Raw genomic sequence first — 19,466 nt, 5'->3', positions numbered from 1 at the left:
CTACTCCTCCTGCTCTGTGGCTGCCAGTACAATGGCCCGCTATAAGGGGGATGGTGGGCAGCAGCGCGCCCTTTAACTTTTTCTGCTCCCAGTGCCACCCTCGCTACACCCCTGCTGGTACCTCACCTCTGTCACTATTTCTTGAATACACCTAATAGAGTAGAACTTTAAATGAAGCAAAATATTAAGTATTTCAAAACTACTTACTTTTTTAAAAATTCATAAGCAGTTTAACTTAGTACAGGTTCCCAGTGGCTGGCACAGTAGTCCTCACAGCACGTCCACTCTGTGACATTACCATTAGGCACGTTCTGGGAGTGACATTAGTATTGAACGATTCACTAGAAATAAGTAGAAGCCCAAGCAGCCATTACTGTGTAACATTGAATAGTAGTTTCATTTTACACAGAATTTACCTATAGTAGGTGTAACACAAGTATGGCTTATTTGGAACATCAATAGTTGATAGTGTAGTGGAAGAGTGCAAAAAACCAGCATGTTTCCCACTGTGACCTCTGTTACTGTATGAACAGACTCCTGAATCTGGAATTGGTAGATGGAACTATGGTGAGTGACGGGTGGGACTTGCAGACCATTATTTATATTCCTTGGGCAGGCTCTTAGAGAAGGGAGGTGGCAACAGAAATAATGATGCTGATGCCCACATGGATCATTAGTAAATAGAAGATTTCTGCTTCAAAGGTGCAATGAATAAAATATTACACTTAAAATCTTATGGATAAGTATGTAATAAAACATATGGTAATTGTGTAACAGACATAGATAGATAGATAGATAGATAGATAGATAGATAGATAGATAGATAGATAGATAGATAGATATGCCAGTGAAATAGATAAAGGCTGTCCTAATGAGTTTGAAATGACATATGGTAATATGTGATATTGTAATATGACAAAAATAATGGCGATTTAAAAAACTTGAGTGTAATTTAATTTAATTTTATTTCCTAGAAGGGTTATGGTCCAATATTAATGCATTGTAATGGATAATCAAATATATGTGAACAGTTCGCAAAATAGTAGGTTGTGCATTACAGTAATAGCCTGAGATAGTGTCTGAACTTTACAAAAACTCTATTTCAGTGACTGAGATAGTGATAAAAAAAAAATCAGTATGTGAACTCAATAAGTAACTATGAAAAAATTCTGTAGCCACTTAACCTATACTATATTTTTTTAATAATTATTTTAAAATGTTGCAGAAGGGTTAGAGATATGTATGCCAATATAAATTTAAAAAAAAGTTAGCTCCAGTGGGAGTTACAGTACAGTAGAGCTTTCTATTTTATTGTTTGTGTTTATTCTAGATCTGCATTAAAAACAATTTCTCTTACGTCCGAGAGGATGCTGGGGACTCCGTAAGGACCATGGGTATAGACGGGGTCCGCAGGAGACATGGGCACTATAAAGAACTTTAGAATGGGTGTGCACTGGCTCCTCCCTCTATGCCCCTCCTCCAGACCTCAGTTGGATCATGTGCCCAGAGGAGACTGGGTGCATTACAGGGGAGCACTCCTGAGTTTCTCTGAAAAAGAATTTAGTTAGGTTTTTTATTTTCAGGGAGCACTGCTGGCAACAGGCTCCCTGCATCGTGGGACTGAGGGGAGAGAAGCAGACCTACTTAAGTGATAGGCTCTGCTTCTTAGGCTACTGGACACCATTAGCTCCAGAGGGTCGGAACGCAGGTCTCACCTTCGCCGTTCGTCCCGGAGCCGCGCCTGTCGCTGAGGGGGCGGGGCTTGATCCTCCAGCACTAACCAGCGCCATTTTCTCCACAGCACATGCAGAGAAGCTGGCTCCCCGGACTCTCCCCTGCTGAACATGGTCACAGAGGGCAAAAAAGAAGGTGGGGGGGGGGGCACATGTAATTGGCGCAGTGAGTGTTGTTATATATATTTTTATATAAAAGCGCTGTCCTAACTGGATTTTATTCCAGGGTGTCTCCATATAGTTATTTCCCTGAGTGTGTGGGGGTGTCGGTACGTGTGTGTCGGCATGTCTGAAGCGGAAGGCTCTTCTAGGGAGAAGGTGGAGCAGATGATTGTGGTGTCTCCGTCGGCAACGCCGACACCTGACTGGATATGTGGAATGTTTTAAATGCAAATGTGGCTTTATTACATAAGAGATTGGACAAGCAGAGTCCAGGGATAAAGCAGGGAGTCAATCCATGGCTTTAACTGTGTCACAGGGCCCTTCTGGGTCTCAGAAACGCTCACTGTCCTAAGTAGCAGACACTGATACCGACACGGTTTTTGACTCCAGTGTCGACTACGATGATGCGAGGTTACACCCAAGGGTGGCCAAAAGTATTCATTACATGATTATTGCAATAAATGATGTTTTGCATATCACAGATGACCCCTCTGTTCCTGACACGAGGGTACACATGTTTAAGGAAAAGAAGCCTGAGGTAACTTTTCCCCCATCTCATGAGCTGAATGAGTTATTTTAAAAAGCTTGGGAAACTGCAAGAAACTGATGGCGTATCCTTTCCCGGCAAAGGACAGGGTACGGTGGGAATCCTTGCCCAGGGTGGACAAGGCGTTAACGCGCTTGTCCAAAGAGGTGGCACTGCCGTCTCCAGATACGGCAGCCCTCAGGGATCCTGCTGATCGCAGGCAGGAAACTACCTTGAAGTCAATTTATACACATACGGGTGCCTTGCTCAGACAGACAATCGCGTCGGCTTGGGTTTGTAGCGCTGTGGCGGCTTGGACTGATACCTTGTCAGCTGACATTGATACCCTGGATAGGGATACCATTTTATTGACCTTGGGTCACATTAAAGACGCAGTCCTTTATATGAGAGATGCTCAGAGAGACGTTGGCCTGCTGGGTTCGAGAGCCAACGCCATGGCGATTTCTGCTAGGCGAGCCCTGTGGACCCGCCAATGGACGGGTGATGCCAACTCAAAGAGGCATATGGAGGTTTTGCCTTACAAAGGTGAGGACTTATTTGGGGAAGGTCTCACAGACCTGGTTTCCACAGCTACTGCAGGTAAATCTACTTTTTTACCTTATGTTTCCTCACAGCAAAAGAAAACGCCACAATATCGGATGCAGTCCTTTCGGTCGCATAAGTCCAGAAGAGGTCGGGGCTCTTCCTTCCTCGCCAGAGGTAAGGGTAGGGGGAAAAAACTGCCGGCTACGGCTAGTTCCCAGGAGCAGAAGTCCTCCCCGGCTTCTACTAAATCCACCGCATGGCGCTGGGGCTCCGCTGAGGGAGTCCGCCCCGGTGGGGGCACGTCTACGACTCTTCAGCCACGTCTGGGTTCAATCAGAGGTGGATCCCTGGGCAGTTGACTTTCTTGGGTATGATTCTGGACATGGAACAAAAGAGGGTTTTTCTCCCGATGGAAAAAGCCCAGGAACTCCAGAACTTGGTCAGAAACCTGTAGAAACTGAAAAGTGTGTCGGTCCATCAATGCACTCGAGTACTGGGGAAAATGGTGGCGTCCTACGAGGCCATTCCCTTCGGCAGGTTTCATGCGAGGACTTTTCAGTGGGACCTTCTGGACAAGTGGTCTGGGTCCCATCTACATATTCATCAAAAAATCAGCCTGTCCCCCAGGGCCAGGGTGTCTCTCCTGTGGTGGCTGCAGAGTGCTCACCTTCTAGAGGGTCGCAGGTTCGGCATTCAGGACTGGGTTCTGGTGACCTACGGACGCGAGCCTCCGAGGATGGGGAGCAGTCGCACAAGGAAGAAACTTGCAGGGACTATGGTCAAGCCCGGAGGCTTGTCTGCACATCAACGAACTGGAATTGAGGGCCATATACAACGGCCTGCGTCAGGCGGAGAATCTTCTTCGCGACCTACCGGTTCTGATTCAGTCAGACAACGTCACAGCCGTGGCTCATGTAAACCGCCAAGGCGGACCAAGAAGCAGAGTGGCAATGGCGAAAAGCCACCAGGATTCTTTACTGGGCGGAAAATCATGTAAGCGCTTTAACAGCAGTCTTCATTCCGGGAGTGGACAACTGGGAAGCAGACTTCCTCAGCAGACACGATCTCCATCCAGGAGAGTGGGGACTTCATCAAGAAGTTTTTGCAGAGATAACAAGTCATTGGGGACTTCCTCAAATAAACATGATGGCGTCACGCCTCAACAAGAAGCTTCGGAGGTATTGTGCCAGGTCAAGGGACCCTCAGGCTGTAGCAGTGGACGCCCTGGTGACAACGTGGGTGTTTCAGTCGGTCTATGTGTTCCCTCCTCTTCCACTCACCTCAAAAATATTGAGAATCATAAGAAGAAAAAGTATGCAAACAATACTCATTGTTCCGGATTGGCCTTGCAGGGCCTGGTATTCAGATCTTCAGGAAATGCTCACAGAAGATCCGTGGCCTCTTCCTCTCAGAGAGGACCTGTTGCAACAGGGGCCCTGTCTGTTCCAAGACTTACCGCGGTTGCGTTTGACGGCATGGCGTTTGACGGCATGGCGGTTGAATGCCGAATCCTAGCTGGTAAAGGCATTCCGGAAGAAGTCATCCCTACTCTGATAAGGGCTAGGAAGGAGGTGACGGCGAAGCATTATCACCGTATCTGGAGAAAGTATGTATCTTGGTGTGAAGCCAAGAATGCTCCTGCGGAAGTTTTCCATCTGGGCCGTTTTCTCCACTTTCTACAGACAGGAGTGGATATGGGCCTAAAATTAGGCTCCATTAAGGTACAGATTTCGGCCCTATCAATTTTCTTTCAGAAGGAATTGGCTTCTCTCCCAGAAGTCCAGACTTTTGTAAAGGGAGTGCTGCACATCCAGCCTCCAGTGGCACCATGGGACCTTAACGTGGTGTTACAGCTCCTGAAATCTCACTGGTTTGAGCCTCTTCAAACGGCGGAATTAAAATTTCTCACTTGGAAGGTGGTCATGTTGTTGGCCTTGGCATCTGCAAGGCAGGTGTCTGAATTGGCGGCTTTGTCTCACAAAAGCCCCTATCTGATTTTCCATGTGGATAGAGCAGAATTGCGGACTCGTCCTCAATTTTTGCCTAAGGTGGTTTCATATGAACCAACCTATTGTGGTGCCTGTGGCTACGGGGGACTTGGAGGATTCCAAGTCCCTTGATGTAGTCAGGGCCTTGAAAATTTATGTAGCCAGGACGGCTCGGGTTAGAAAAACAGAGGCTCTGTTTGTCCTGTATGCAGCCAACAAGGTTGGCGCTCCTGCTTCTAAGCAGACTATTGCTCGCTGGATCTGTAACACGATTCAGCAGGCTCATTCTACGGTGGGATTGCCGTTACCAAATTCGGTTAAGTCCCATTCCACTAGGAAGGTGGGCTCTTCGTGGGCGGCTGCCCGAGGCGTCTCGGCATTACAGCTTTGCCGAGCGGCGACTTGGTCGGGTTCAAACACTTTTGCTAAATTCTACATGTTTGATACCTTGCCTGAGGAGGACCTAATGTTTGCTCAATTGGTGCTGCAGAGTCATCCGCACTCTCCCGCCCGGTCTGGAGCTTTGGTATAATCCCCATGGTCCTTACGGAGTCCCCAGCATCCTCTAGGACGTAAGAAAAAATAAGATTTTAAACCTACCGGTAAATCTTTTTCTCCTAGTCCGTAGAGGATGCTGGGCGCCCGTCCCAGTGCGGACTAAATTCTGCAAGACTTGTATATAGTTATTGCTTACATAAGGGTTATGTTACAGTTTTGATCAGTCTTTGGCTGATGCTGTTTTGTTTCATACTGTTGACTGGTTCGTATATTCCAGGTTATACGGTGTGGATGGTGTGGGCTGGTATGAATCTTGCCCTTGGATTAACAAAAAATCCTTTCCTCGTACTGTCCGTCTCCTCTGGGCACAGTTTCTCTAACTGAGGTCTGGAGGAGGGGCATAGAGGGAGGAGCCAGTGCACACCCATTCTAAAGTTCTTTATAGTGCCCATGTCTCCTGCGGAGCCCGTCTATATCCATGGTCCTTACGGAGTCCCCTGCATCCTCTACGGACTAGGAGAAAAAGATTTACCGGTAGGTTTAAAATCTTATTTTTTATCTTTTTCAGGCTGCCGGTAAAAACTTATATTATAATAGCTTTCCTTACAGTGGGCACAATGGGTCTTTCAAACACTTCCCTTGGATATCTGAATTATCCTACTCAGGTTATTTTCAAATGCTGTAAACTGATTCCTGTAATGATTGGTGGAGTATTCATTCAAGGTATGCAGCCTTCAGGCCACTTAAGGTCCTGTTTTAACTCTGGTGCCATACGAACTGTCACATGTCATACTTGAACTGTGTGGTACTTGCTGCTGCTCCTTTGTTTAAAGCAGCAAGAAGTTTTGTTTATTTAAAGCTAAGTACCATTACTAGCATATGATGTAGATGAGCAGAGAGGCTTTGAAATGCTCATCTGAACTCTGTCTGCACTGTGACATCCTCCCTCTCTACCACATATATGCTGCTGTATGGGCCTTTGTCTGTGTAGAAAACTACTGTGGGTCTGTGTCTGGCATCCATTCTGGTTTTCACTCCAGAGAAATTTTGAAGAAATAATCATTTGTTGGCAGGATAGCAAAAACAAATGACACTATGCATATTTTAAAAAGGTATATCACTTAAATAAATAAATAAAAAAATACAATTGTGGGATTGTTGCCAACGGAGCAGGCACAATTACCCAATACGAGTACAGAGGGGGGTATGTCATAGTGCAGATAAATCTCAGAGGGGTATTTCAAAGCCTTGGTTTACTACATCATGTGACTGTGGTTGCCACAGTAGTCCATGACACTGGAGAATTATAATTAATGAAAAAATGAGGAGAAATGGAAGATTCTCAAGATTCTTCTTATAGCCTCCACATGAATTTATGTAAGAAAAGAAACTAAAAACGTAATTTTGCATGGGATTGCTGCTTTGTAAGGGCACTATCATGTGATTAGTGGCAGTCATTGCAATTGAAGCACTGGGTGACAGGCTTTTGGTCATTTATTTAAAATAGACATACTTTAACTATATGGTGAAGGTCCATGAGATGGAACTACTGTATCTGTATTTGTTTTGCTTATTTATAGTGGGATTCATTAAAATTTTAATTTATATTACACTGTAATATTTCTCAAAAATAAAATAAAGTTCTAAGCTGCACTGTAATATAAAAGTGCCATATAAAAGATTTTCTAATACCATACAGTATTTGCTTTCAGTAGATCTTGGAAGATGTTTTTTAAAAGGGATTTCTTCCTATCAAATGGTCGATATATTGTTTGTGGATCGGTGGGTGCGTACCTATGATGTTTGTGAATTACATATTTCACAGACGGGTTGGGATTGATTTGCCGGCGTTCAGGATGTCGGCAGTCAGAATACTGACCGCGGTATCCTGCCCCCAGATGATTGGTAAACTTACCAGAATTAGCCGCTCGTTCAGTTTATACAGCGGCCTGCAGACAGGTGGGGTGGGTGTGTACCCAGCCTGAGATTACAGTGGAGATGGCTATCTCATGCCAAATAAAACAGATAGGTATGCCTGGTAAAATAAATATACGTAGTTATGGTAGACTTACCGTCGATTAACTCTATTTCTCCTAAGTCCACAGTATCCACAGGATAAACATTGGGATATGAGGTAGCGTCAGTGGATTGACACCAACGATCAAAAGTTTTCGGCCTCCCAGAATGCAACCTATATCCCCGCCTTCTGGCTCAGACAATTCAGTTGTTTCCAAAGCTCAAGGCAGGAGCGTCATAGAGAGCCCTAATCAGGTAAGAAGAGCATACTTGCACACCCTTCCATACAAGAAGGAAGAGGTTAGTATGTGAAAGGATCCTCAAATCAGGTGCATCAGGGTGGGTGGGATCCCTGTGGATACTGTGGACTTATGAGAAATAGAGTTATCGACGGTAAGTCTACCATAACTACATATTTCTCCTGCAGGGTCCACAGATTATCCACAGGATAAACATTGGGATGTCCCAAAGCAAAGTTAGTGGAGGGGATGCTCCTGATTGGACAGGAGAATCCTTCACCCGAATGCAGCGTCCTGAGTGGCAAAGGTATCAAAGGCATAATGTCTAATGAATGTGTTAATGGAAGACCATGTGGCTGCCTTACATATCTGTTCAGCTGAAGCACCACATTGTGCTGCCCATGACAGACCTACCTTACGAGTAAAGTAAGCAGAGACATTAGCCTGAATAGGGAGATCAGCTTGAGACTATGCTTCTGAAATCGTCATCTGAAGCCGCCTCGCCAGTGTCCGCTTGTCGGCAGGCCATCCTCTATCTTTCTGATGGCACTGGTATGGTCCACGTAGATCCTTAAAGCACGGACTACGTCCAATGATGCATCTGCCGCAGAAAGATCCGGCGCTTGAAAAGCCGGTACTACAATTTCTTCGTTAAGGTGGAATTTAGACACCACCTTAAGAAGATAACCAGATTTGGTTCTAAGAACCGCTCTATCTGGATGAAATATCAGAAAAGGAGGGCAACATAAGAATGCCCCTAAGTATGAAACTCTTCTAGCTGAAGCAATAGCCAGTAGAAAGAGAGAACTTTAGCTGTCAACCATTTAAGATCCACTTGCTTCAGTGGTTCAAATGGGGCAACTTGAAGCGCCTTTAGCACTAGACTTAGATCCCAAGGAGCTGTATGAGGAACAAAAGGAGGTTGGATGTGAAGCATTCCCTGGGAAAAAGTGTGAACATCCTGTAGGTTTTGAAACCATACAGTCAATGCTGACACCTGAACTCTCAAGGAAGCAACCCGTAGACCTTTGTCCATTCCTGCCTGAAGGAATGCTAGGACTTTGTAAACTCTGAAAGACCTAGGGTCAAATTTCCTGTCACCTCTCCATTGAATATAGGCTTGCCATATATTCTGTAATAAATGCGAGCTGAGGATGGTTTCCTTGCTCTGAGCATTGTTTGAATTACCCTTGTGAAAATCCTCTTGGTTTCAGGATGGAAGTCTCAAGAGCCACGCCGTCAAAGACAGCTGATCCAGGTGCTTGTAATAGAAAGGACCCTGAGACAGTAGATCTGGACGTTGAGGGAGTAGGAACGGTATCCACCGACAGCCTCTGCAGATCTGTGTACCAATGTCTTCTTGGCCAAGCTGGAGCTATTAGTATCACAGCGCCCTTTCCTTGTTTTACCTTTCGCATCACCCTGGGCAACAGGGCGATCGGTGGAAACACATAGGCCAGACGAAAGTCCCATCTTACTGACAGAGCATCCACAATAGTCGCTCCGGGATCCTTTGTCCTTGACCTGTATTCGGGAACTTTGTTGTACTGATGGGAACCCATGAGATCTGTCTCTGGTAACCCCCACTTGTCCACTAGAGTCTGGAAGACCTCCGGGTGTAAAGCCCATTCGTTTGCATGAATGGCATGTCAACTGAGAATATCCGCTTCCCAGTTTAGGACTCCCAGAATGAACACTGCGGACAAGGCTAGATGATGAAGTTCTGCCCACCTTGGCATGTGGTTTACCTCCTTCATCGCTTTTTGGCTGCGAGTTCCTCCCTGATGATTGAGGGTACGCTACTGCCGTTGCATTGTCCGAGCGGATTTGAACTGGTTTCCCCTGAAGACTGTCCTTTGCCTGCCTATGTGCATATATATGGCCTGAAGTTCCAATATATTTATTCGCAGGCGACTTTCTTCCTTGGTCCACTTCCCTTGGAAGCAACTTATTTCTGACACTGCTCCCCAGCCCTGAAGACTGGCATCTGTTGTCAGAACCTCCCAATCTGAGACCCAAAAGGGTCTCCCTTTGTCCAGATGGGATGTCTGTAGCAACCAGGCTAATGACCTCCTTACTTCCAGAGGAAGGACCATAGTCTGAGTTTTTATTGTTTGATGTATCCCATTCCATTTGGAAAGGATCAGATGTTGTAGCGGCCTCGAGTGGAATTGAGCATACTCCACCATGTCGAATGTTGACACCATAGATCCCATCACATGCATCGCTGCTTGAATGGATACCCTTTGACTGTGTAGCAGATTATGAATCCTCGTCTGAATTTTGGATATTTTGTTCATAGGTAAAATTACTCTCTGAAGACCCAAATCCAATACAGCCTCCAAGTGTGTCATCCATTGTGACGGAACCAGGGACAACTTTGCCCAATTTATGAGCCAACCATGTCTCTGCAAATTCCTGAAATTGCGCCTGGATTAATAAGTCGTCGAGGTATCGAAAAACCCTTGTCCCCTGCCGACAGAGATAGACCGCCATTACCACCATAATTTCGGTGAACACTCCTGGAGCTGTGGCCAGTCCAAATGGTAGGGCCTGGAACTGAAAATGTTGCTGGAGGATGGCAAACCTGAGATAGCACTGATGGAACTATGCTGTAGGCACATGCAGACATCCTGTATATCCAAAGATACCATAAAATCCTCCGGCTCCATGGCCAAAATAATGGAACGTAAAGTCTCCATATGAAAATGAGTCACCCAAATGTACTTGTTCAGCACTTTGAGATTGAGTATGGGCCGGAACGACCCATTTGGCTTCTGAACTAGAAACAGCTTGGAATAAAAACCTTGTCCTCGTTGCGCAGGAGGAACTGGAATTATCACTCCTGATTGAAGCAACTTCTGAACTGCCTCTTGCAAAGCCCTGGCCTTTGTTTCCACTGAAGATGGGCTGGTACAACAAACACCTTTCTGGAGGGTGTTTCTTGAAGGCAAACACATAACTGTGAGATACCGCTTCTTGCTCCCAGGCATCTGTGGTGGATTGATGCCAGATCTGTGCAAACTGAAGAAGTCGTTCTCCCGCCCTGGGATTCCCCAGGTCGAGGCCCGCACCAGGCTGATGGCTTATCTTCTGATTTGGAAGCAGGCCCTTTGGTAGCCCAATGCTTTTTAGTCTTACCAGACTTGTCAGATTGAGACTGTCTGCCATAACCCTTTCCCTTAGCTTTTCCCTGGGTCCGAAAGGGCCAAAAAGCTGGAAATCTAGGTTTGGATTTATGTGTGGAAGGAAACTTCACTTTCTTAGAGTCTGCTTCTGACTCCAAAATACTGTTTAATTCTTTACCAAAAAGAATATCTCCAGTAAATGGCAAAGACTCTAGAACCTTCTTGGATTCTGAGTCAGCCTTCCATGTACATAGCCAAACAGCTCTGCGAGCAGCAACTGCTGAAGCTGATGCTTGAGAAGCAATAGTACCCATATCCAAGGCTGCTTCTTCCATAAAAATAGCCTCCTGTTTAATATGTGCAATATGGGATTTTTGCTCTCTAGATACCAATGAAAGGTCATCCTCCAATGCATCAGCCCAGGCTGCCACTGCTTTTGCCATCCAGGCTGTAGTCATTGCTGGTTTTACAATTGCCCCAGACAAGGAGAATATGGTTTTTAAAAAAACCATCTATTTTGCTATCCATAACATTTAATAACGTTGAAGGCAGAGGAAATGTAGATTTTTGCACTAATCAAATGACATACGTATCTACTTCCCTTTTTAAACAGTCCCCAGCTGGAAGAGGGTAATGGGAATTCCATTTCTTTGGAATTCGAAACTTCTTACTGGGTGTTACCCAAGCCTCTTGCATAATCTGTCAGCTATTCTGACCCAGGAAATTCAGTCCTGTCTGTTTTGGGATGTTTAAACACAGGTGCCTTGGATTTTTACAAAGGCTCTGCTGCCTCTTCTAAGGATAGATTGGCTTTCATAGCACTAATTAGCTCAGGTTTATCCACTGAGCTGAGACCTTCATCCTCATCTCTGTATGCAGACTCGGAATGTGATGAATCCCCATCCTCCGACGAGTCCCCATCTGAAACGTGTAGACTGTGAAGATGTTGTTTCATGTCTGGGTGATTTACTTTCCACAGGCCTTTCAGCCTGTTTTTGTTGAAAGGCTGCAGATTCCTGAACTGGATGTGATAAACTCCAGTGGGAATGTTGCATGTAAGGGTTAACAGGGTAACCTATCCCTGGTATGGGAGCTGGCATTATCTGCTAAGCTATATTGGATAATGTCTGTGCAAAAGAAGCCCACGGGGGTTCAACTTGAACCTGTGCCTGCCTTGGATTATGAAGGAGGCTTTGGTGAAAACTAAAACAATTTGCACATAATTAATTTTGAACCAGATCCTTAGAGGTTAACCCAGCTTTGCAAGACAAACATGAAAACAGTGTTGGTGCTGCTGTGGAGAGTGTATCCTCCTCACCCTTGCATCTCTTAGACATGATAAACAAATCACACACCTGTATAGTGTTAACTACACAATCTGTGACTGAAATCACTTTAAAACTTGTTAAAGTGACATACAATCCGATCCCTCCCTGCTTTGCACCAGCATTGAGGATCGGTATAAACGCAGAAACTGACAGAAATAGTAGAGTCAGCAATCCCACTAGCAATCAGCCACAGGTTATACATTAGTATAATAAGCAATATGACCACATATTCAACTACAGATACATTTCAGGTATGTAGGAGAAACATATTACTGCATTACCTTATATAGGAATTTTAACCGTATTCAGTCGCACAGCGAATAAAACAGCAGCAATAATTTACAGACGCCTAAGCATCAGGCATTGATCGATCCTGAAAGCGGGGTGAACGCTGAGTGGATCCAGACGCCAATAGAGTTCACAAATGCCCAGTGAACCTACAGTGAACACAGATGCCCAAGCATCTCAGACGGAAGCTGGAAATCAGTTAATGGCGGGATACTCAGGGGAAACTGGTCATGAACCGGGGGGGAGGGGCGACAAGGGTAGCATCTTACTACCCACAGCTGATATCAACCCCAGGGATAGTGGCCTCACACTAATCCCTGGAGCCTATGATCCCTGGGGCGTAGCGCTGGTGAATCCAAGGTGGCAGCCGCGTCAGCGACTGTTCGGTAGTCTCCTTCCCAAAAACAGTGCGTCTGTGTCTTGCGTCTCTCCCGCTAAGCGGAACTGGCGCCTTACCTTCTCCCGTGCTCCGGCCACAGCCTGGTAACGTCAGCTGGACTTGTTAATAGAGCCTACAGTGACGCCCGCTGAAACAGCACTGTACATGTGGGTAAGTGTTGTCGCGATCCGGCAGAGTTGTTGGAGCGACTCTTTCTAAGGTGCATGTAAGACGCTTTTTAGAAAACTCGCTCAAAAAACGTAAGACTATAAAAAAAAAATAACAAGTTTATGGCTGCCAAAATTGGCAGCCCAAAGATCGTGTTCCGGCTCCTGTCGCACCAACAAAAAAAACTGAATTGCCTGAGCCAGGAGGCGGGGTTATAGGGGACTGGCACGTTGCATTCTGGGAGGTCAAAAGCTTTTGATCGTTGGTGCCATTCCGCTGACGCCACCTCATATCCCAATGTTTATCCTGTGGATAATGTGTGGGCCCTGCAGGAGAAATATTGCTTAAATCACAGAGAGGAGACAGAGAAATATACAATACATTTAGTAAAAGGTATAGGATAGTGTGCTACATAATTATGGAATTACCTTGACAAAAACCATTCACAGTAGTAGTTTTCGATGGGGTCTGGTGATTATTGTGTTGCACTGTAACCCTGGTTTAATCAATAAATTGTTGGTCTGATTTTTAACGAAAGTCGTAAAACAAATGTTTGTACAAATCATATTTAATCTGTTGTGAATTCAAGATTTTGTTTCCACACCAGTCTAGTGCCAAGTACAAATGTGACCCCTAAAATGTGATTGTAATTTGCTGTGCATAACTGGAAATAGATTGCACATTGTAGTGCACTGTGCTCTACAATAAATAAATAAAAATCTCTCTATATATATATATATATATATATATATATATATATATATATATATATATATATATATATATATATATATATATATGTGTGTGTGTGTGTGTGTATATATATATATATATATATATATATATATATATGTGTGTGTATATATATATATATATATATATATATATATATATATATATATATATGTGTGTGTGTGTATATATATATATATATATATATATATATATGTGTATGTATATATATATATATATATATATATATATATATATATATGTATATGTATATATATATATTGTATGTTCTTTTGCACTCTTTTTATCACTTTCTTTTGAGCTTTCTAATATTACAAATGTGTAAGCAGGTTCTTGCCCTATATTCATGTTTTGCCTAATTCAATATTGATGTTTGATGGTAAATATCTGTACACAGTATAGATTCCTCTTGTCATGATGATAAATGAATGAACTCTTCGTACAAATGTATATGTAATCCACTTTACTTGTGTCTACAGGAAAGCGATATAATGCTGTGGATGTGACTGCGGCTGTGTGCATGAGCATTGGTCTCATATGGTTTACACTGGCTGACAGTACAGTTGCACCAAACTTCAATGTCACTGGTAAGGTGATAGATTACAGCATGGATAGCCAATCTACAGTTCCATTGAATTACTAACCCCCAGATATAAAACACCATGTCATCTTTTCCATAGAGTGCTTAAATTCCTCTGTCTGTATACAGATAAGTCCTCATACATCTTTGCTGCAGTCAGGCCAAACAGCCCCTCTTGGAACACCAGGTCTCGTCGGGCTTCTTTTTGTTCGAAAATGCATCTTCGTCGCAACGCAATGCGACTAGGATGCACAAGCAGATTGTGCTGTTTGATATGATACTTGTATATCTGTGTGCGACAGTGCTGCAATGTAGCAGCTGCAGCTTTTTTCCAACACAAGTTCCATTCTGCTCCGTATACAGACTCCGTCACACACACTATACAAGTGTCATATATAAAATTAATCAGCATATTCTTGTGTGTACAAGCCGGGATGCTGAACTATTGACTACTCCTAGAGACTCTCCAATACCTTGGGCAAAGCTAAGTGGTGTGTTGCTGAACGGCCTAAAATGGACCCTATTTCACCACCATTAGGCACACACCACTAGCCCTAGAGGGTATGAAAAAAGGGATTTTTTTTCTATGCACTTTTAATGCACTTTATTGTCTTTTGTCTTTCATGCACTTTATTGTTATGTGTAATTTCATGTTTTTATTGTATTGAGTGTAATGTTTACAAGCAGCGAGTGCACTGTGACACTATAAACCTGCTTTTTTAACGATACACTTTATGCACTTGTCCCAATAAATGTTAATATCCTACTTCTACTTAAAAAGTGGCTTGAAAGTGTGGATATTTATTTGGGAAAAGAACTTCTTTCTGGAATTAGCGCAAAGTCCTATCATCACCTTTTTTCTATATGCTCTAGTTTTACAAGTTTTAGTGTTTGCTTGTTTAGATGAAGAGGACCTGCTGCATATTTTCCGGTTAACTGCGCAGATTAAACATATCCAAATTTCGTTTGTTCTAAATACAGATGTGGCCAGGGTCATTTTAAATTCTATTTGTGTCAAACATGACTTATTTGCCGCAAATAATGTGCCTGCTTCCATAGGAATGCATGGTGCAAACGCACGCCACGACTAGTCACTGCACCCTGCAGGTGTTTGCTGCTGCGATGCATATTCATGCGGCAGGTGAAAACCTGCAAGCGAGGAGGGACACATCTGTATTATGATAACTAAAGTCTGAAGATGTCCCACTCACACACTCCTACACTGACAGCGCTACACTACATAAATAAGGAGACCAACATCAGTAGGGAAATTCAATATTTACAGGGAAATGAATTCGAGAAATGAGGCACTCTTGTAACTAATGCCAGCAGTAAATGTTTCTTTTTATAATTGTGCCTTGTGACTGTTTTTTTCTTTTTTCTTTTTTTCCTTCATTTGTTCACCATGGGATCTATTTATGAAGCAGTGAAAAGTGTGGAGAAGTTGCCCATGGCAACCAATCAGCTGCTACGTATAAGTTTATAGAATGCACTTTTTAAATGTTACCTGAGCACTGATTGGTTGCCATAAGCAACTTTTCAACTGGCTCACTTCACCACTCTTTCCACTGTGTCACAAATAGACCCCCCATTATGTCTTGGATTATTTTGGACACTAGAATATTTGCACAATCTTTACCTTCCCTGTAACTTACATAAAATGGCCCTTTAATTTCAGAGAACACACCAGAGAGCATTTGTATTTGAATCCGTAAAATGCAAAACTATTATATGTAATCCTTTTTTATACCAGTTGATAGTAATATGTATATGTTGTTTTTATTACACAATTGAATCAAATGATGTTAATAATTTCTCTTACGTCCTAGAGGATGCTGGGGACTCCGTAAGGACCATGGGGTATAGACGGGCTCCGCAGGAGACATGGGCACCTATAAAGAACTTTTAGTATGGGTGTGCACTGGCTCCTCCCTCTATGCCCCTCCTCCAGACCTCAGTTAGATCCTGTGCCCAGAGGAGAAGGGTGCACTGCAGAGAGCTCTCCTGAGTTTTCTGTGGAAAAAAAAATAATAATTTTGTTAGGTTTTTTATTTTCAGGGAGCACTGCTGGCAACAGGCTCCCTGCATCGTGGGACTGAGGGGAGAGGAGCAGACCTACTTAAATGATAGGCTCAGCTTCTTAGGCTACTGGACACCATTAGCTCCAGAGGGAGTCGGAACACAGGTCTCACCCTGGGGTTCGTCCCGGAGCCGCGCCGCCGTCCACCTCACAGAGACGGAAGATAGAAGCCAGGTGAGCATGAGAAGCAAGAAGACGTCAAAGGAGGCAGAAGACTTCAGATCTTCATGAGGTAAAGCCATTGCTCCCACACACAGACACACAGAAAGCACTGATGGGCGCAGGGGGGGCGCCCTGGGCAGCAATAAACCTCGTTTTTGGGCAAAAAAGGTCACATTTGGCTGCGGAGGCAGCAAATAGATGATACCCCGCCATTTTATTAAAATTGAAGAGGGACCGAAGCCCGCCGCTGGAGGGGGCGGAGCTTGATCCCTCAGCACTAACCAGCGCCATTTTCTCCACAGAGGCTGCAGAGAACGCTGGCTTCCCGGACTCTCCCCTGCTGAACACTTCAGAGGGCTGAAAAAGAGGAGGGGGGCACATTGGAGCGCAGTGAGTGGGAAGATTGGCATTATATAATAATATAAAAGCGCTGTCTGGATTTTCCAGTGTCAGTTTGGCGCTGGGTGTGTGCTGGCATACTCTCTCTCTGTCTCTCCTAAGGGCCTGGTTGGGGATTTGTCCCCTTATAGGTATATCCCTGTGTGTGTGGGGTGTCGGTACGTGCGTGTCGGCATGTCTGAAGCGGAAGGCTTCTCCAAGGAGGAGGTGGAGCAGATGAGTGGTGTGTCCCCGTCGGTAGTGCCGACTCAGGAATGGATGGACATGTGGCATATGTTGAATGCAAGTGTGGCATCTTTACATAAGAGGCTAGATAAAGCTGAATCCAGGGAGGCATCAGGGGGTCAATCCTCGGATTGGACCGACTCACAGGGCCCGTCTGGGTCTCAAAAGCGTCCCTTGTCACTAATTGTGGACACTGATACTGACACGGACTCTGATTCCAGTGTCGACTATGATGAAGCTAGATTGCACCCTAAGGTGACAAAGAGTATTCAGTGTATGATTATTGCAATAAGAGATGTGTTGCATATTGCTGATGAACCCTCTGTTCCAGACACGAGGGTACACGTGTTTAAGGGAAAGAAACAGATAATAAACTTTCCCCCATCTCATGAACTTAACGAGTTATTTGAAAAAGCTTGGGAGACTCCAGATAAGAGGCTGCAGATTCCCAAAAGAATTAATATGGCATGCCCTTTCCCTACACAGGACAGGGTACGTTGGGAATCCTCTCCCACTGTGGACAAGGCTTTAACACGCCTGTCCAAGAAAGTGGCGCTGCCGTCTCCAGACACAGCGGCCCTCAAGGACCCTGCGGACCTCAGGCAGGAGACTACATTAAAGTCTATTTGTTCACATACTGGTGCTTTGCTCAGACCTACAATTGCGTCGGCATAGGTATGTAGCGCAGTTGCAGCTTGGACAGATACCCTGTCGGCTGACCTTGATACCCTAGATAGGGATGCTATTTTGTTAACTCTAGCCCATATTAAAGACGCAATCTTGTATATGAGAGACGCTCAAAGGGACATTGGGTTGCTGGGTTCCAGAGCCAATGCCATGGCTATTTCAGCGAGACGATCCTTATGGACCCGCCAATGGACGGGTGATGCGGATTCGAAAAAGCATATGGAGGTTTTACCCTATAAGGGTGACGTGTTGTTTGGGGATGGGCTTGCGGTCCTGGTTTCCACAGCTACCGCGGGTAAATCTACCTTTTTACCTTTTATTCCTCAACAGCAAAAGAAAACTCCACAATATCACATGCAGTCCTTTCGGTCGCAAAAGTCCAGAAGAGGTCGGGGATCCTCCTTCCTTGCTAGAGGTAAGGGTAGAGGAAAGAGAACACCTGCTTCGGCTGGTGCCCAGGAACAGAAGTCCTCCCCGGCTTCTACAAAACCCACTGCATCACGCTGGGGCTCCCCTGCGGGAGTCCGCACCAGTGGGGGCACGCATTCGAATCTTCAGCCAGGTCTGGGTCAGGTCAGCCGTGAATCCTTGGGCGTTGGAAATAGTTTCCCAAGACTACAAACTGGAATTCGAAGAGGTGCCCCATGCCGATTTTTCAAGTCGGCCTTACCAGCTTCTACCCCAGAGCGGGATGTAGTGTTAGCTGCAATTCAAACGCTGTGTCAACAGCAAGTAATTATCAGGGTTCCCCTGAACCAACAGGGAAAAGGGTACTATTCGACCCTTTTTGTGGTCCCGAAGCCGGATGGTTCGGTCAGACCCATTTTAAATCTAAAATCCCTAAACCTGTACTTGAAAAGATTCAAATTCAAGATGGAATCGCTCCGAGCGGTAATAGGGGGATTTTATGGCATCACTGGACATAAAGGATGCTTACCTTCATGTCCCCATATATCCCTCTCATCAGGAGTACCTGAGATTCGCTGTACAGGATTGTCATTACCAGTTTCAGACATTGCCGTTTGGGCTTTCCACGGCCCCGAGGATTTTCACCAAGATAATGGCAGAAATGATGGTGGTCCTGCGCAAACAAGGAGTCACAATTATCCCATACTTGGACGATCTCCTGATAAAGGCGAGATCAAAAGAGCAATTGCTGAGAAACGTGTCACTCTCTCTGAGAGTACTCCAGCAACACGGTTGAATTCTCAATCTACCGAAGTCACAGTTGGTTCCAACAACTCGACTAGCGTTCCTAGGTATGATTCTGGACACGGAACAAAAGAAGGTTTTTCTCCCGTTGGAAAAAGCCCAGGACCTCCAGAACATGGTCAGAGATCTGCTAAAGCCAAAAAGAGTGTTAGTTCATCAATGCACTCGTGTTCTGGGGAAAATGGTGGCAGCCTACGAGGCAGGTTCCATGCGAGGACGTTTCAATGGGACCTTCTGGACAAATTGTCCGGGTCCCATCTACAATTACATCAAAAGATAACACTGTCCCACAGGGCCAGGGTGTCTCTTCTATGGTGGCTGCAAAGTGCTCACCTCCTAGAGGGTCGCAGATTCGGCATTCAGGACTGG

General features: G+C 44.8%; 1 protein-coding gene across 2 annotated transcripts in view; it reads left to right on the top strand.

Moving 5' to 3' along the window:
- The window catches only part of SLC35B3 (solute carrier family 35 member B3), a 163,371-nt gene that overhangs the window by 116,533 nt on the left and 27,372 nt on the right, over nucleotides 1-19,466 (top strand). For both annotated transcript variants that reach the window (XM_063923125.1, XM_063923126.1), the window contains exons 4-5: nucleotides 6,022-6,176; nucleotides 14,232-14,339. In XM_063923125.1, coding sequence (XP_063779195.1) covers nucleotides 6,022-6,176; nucleotides 14,232-14,339 — 263 coding nt within the window. The remainder of the gene's footprint in view (nucleotides 1-6,021; nucleotides 6,177-14,231; nucleotides 14,340-19,466) is intronic.

This window comes from Pseudophryne corroboree, chromosome 5, assembly GCF_028390025.1.
Source record: "Pseudophryne corroboree isolate aPseCor3 chromosome 5, aPseCor3.hap2, whole genome shotgun sequence".
In the NCBI taxonomy this organism is placed as follows: domain Eukaryota; kingdom Metazoa; phylum Chordata; class Amphibia; order Anura; family Myobatrachidae; genus Pseudophryne; species Pseudophryne corroboree.
The sequence above is the reverse complement of the archived record's forward strand: the minus strand, read 5'-3'. Positions and strand labels throughout refer to the sequence as shown.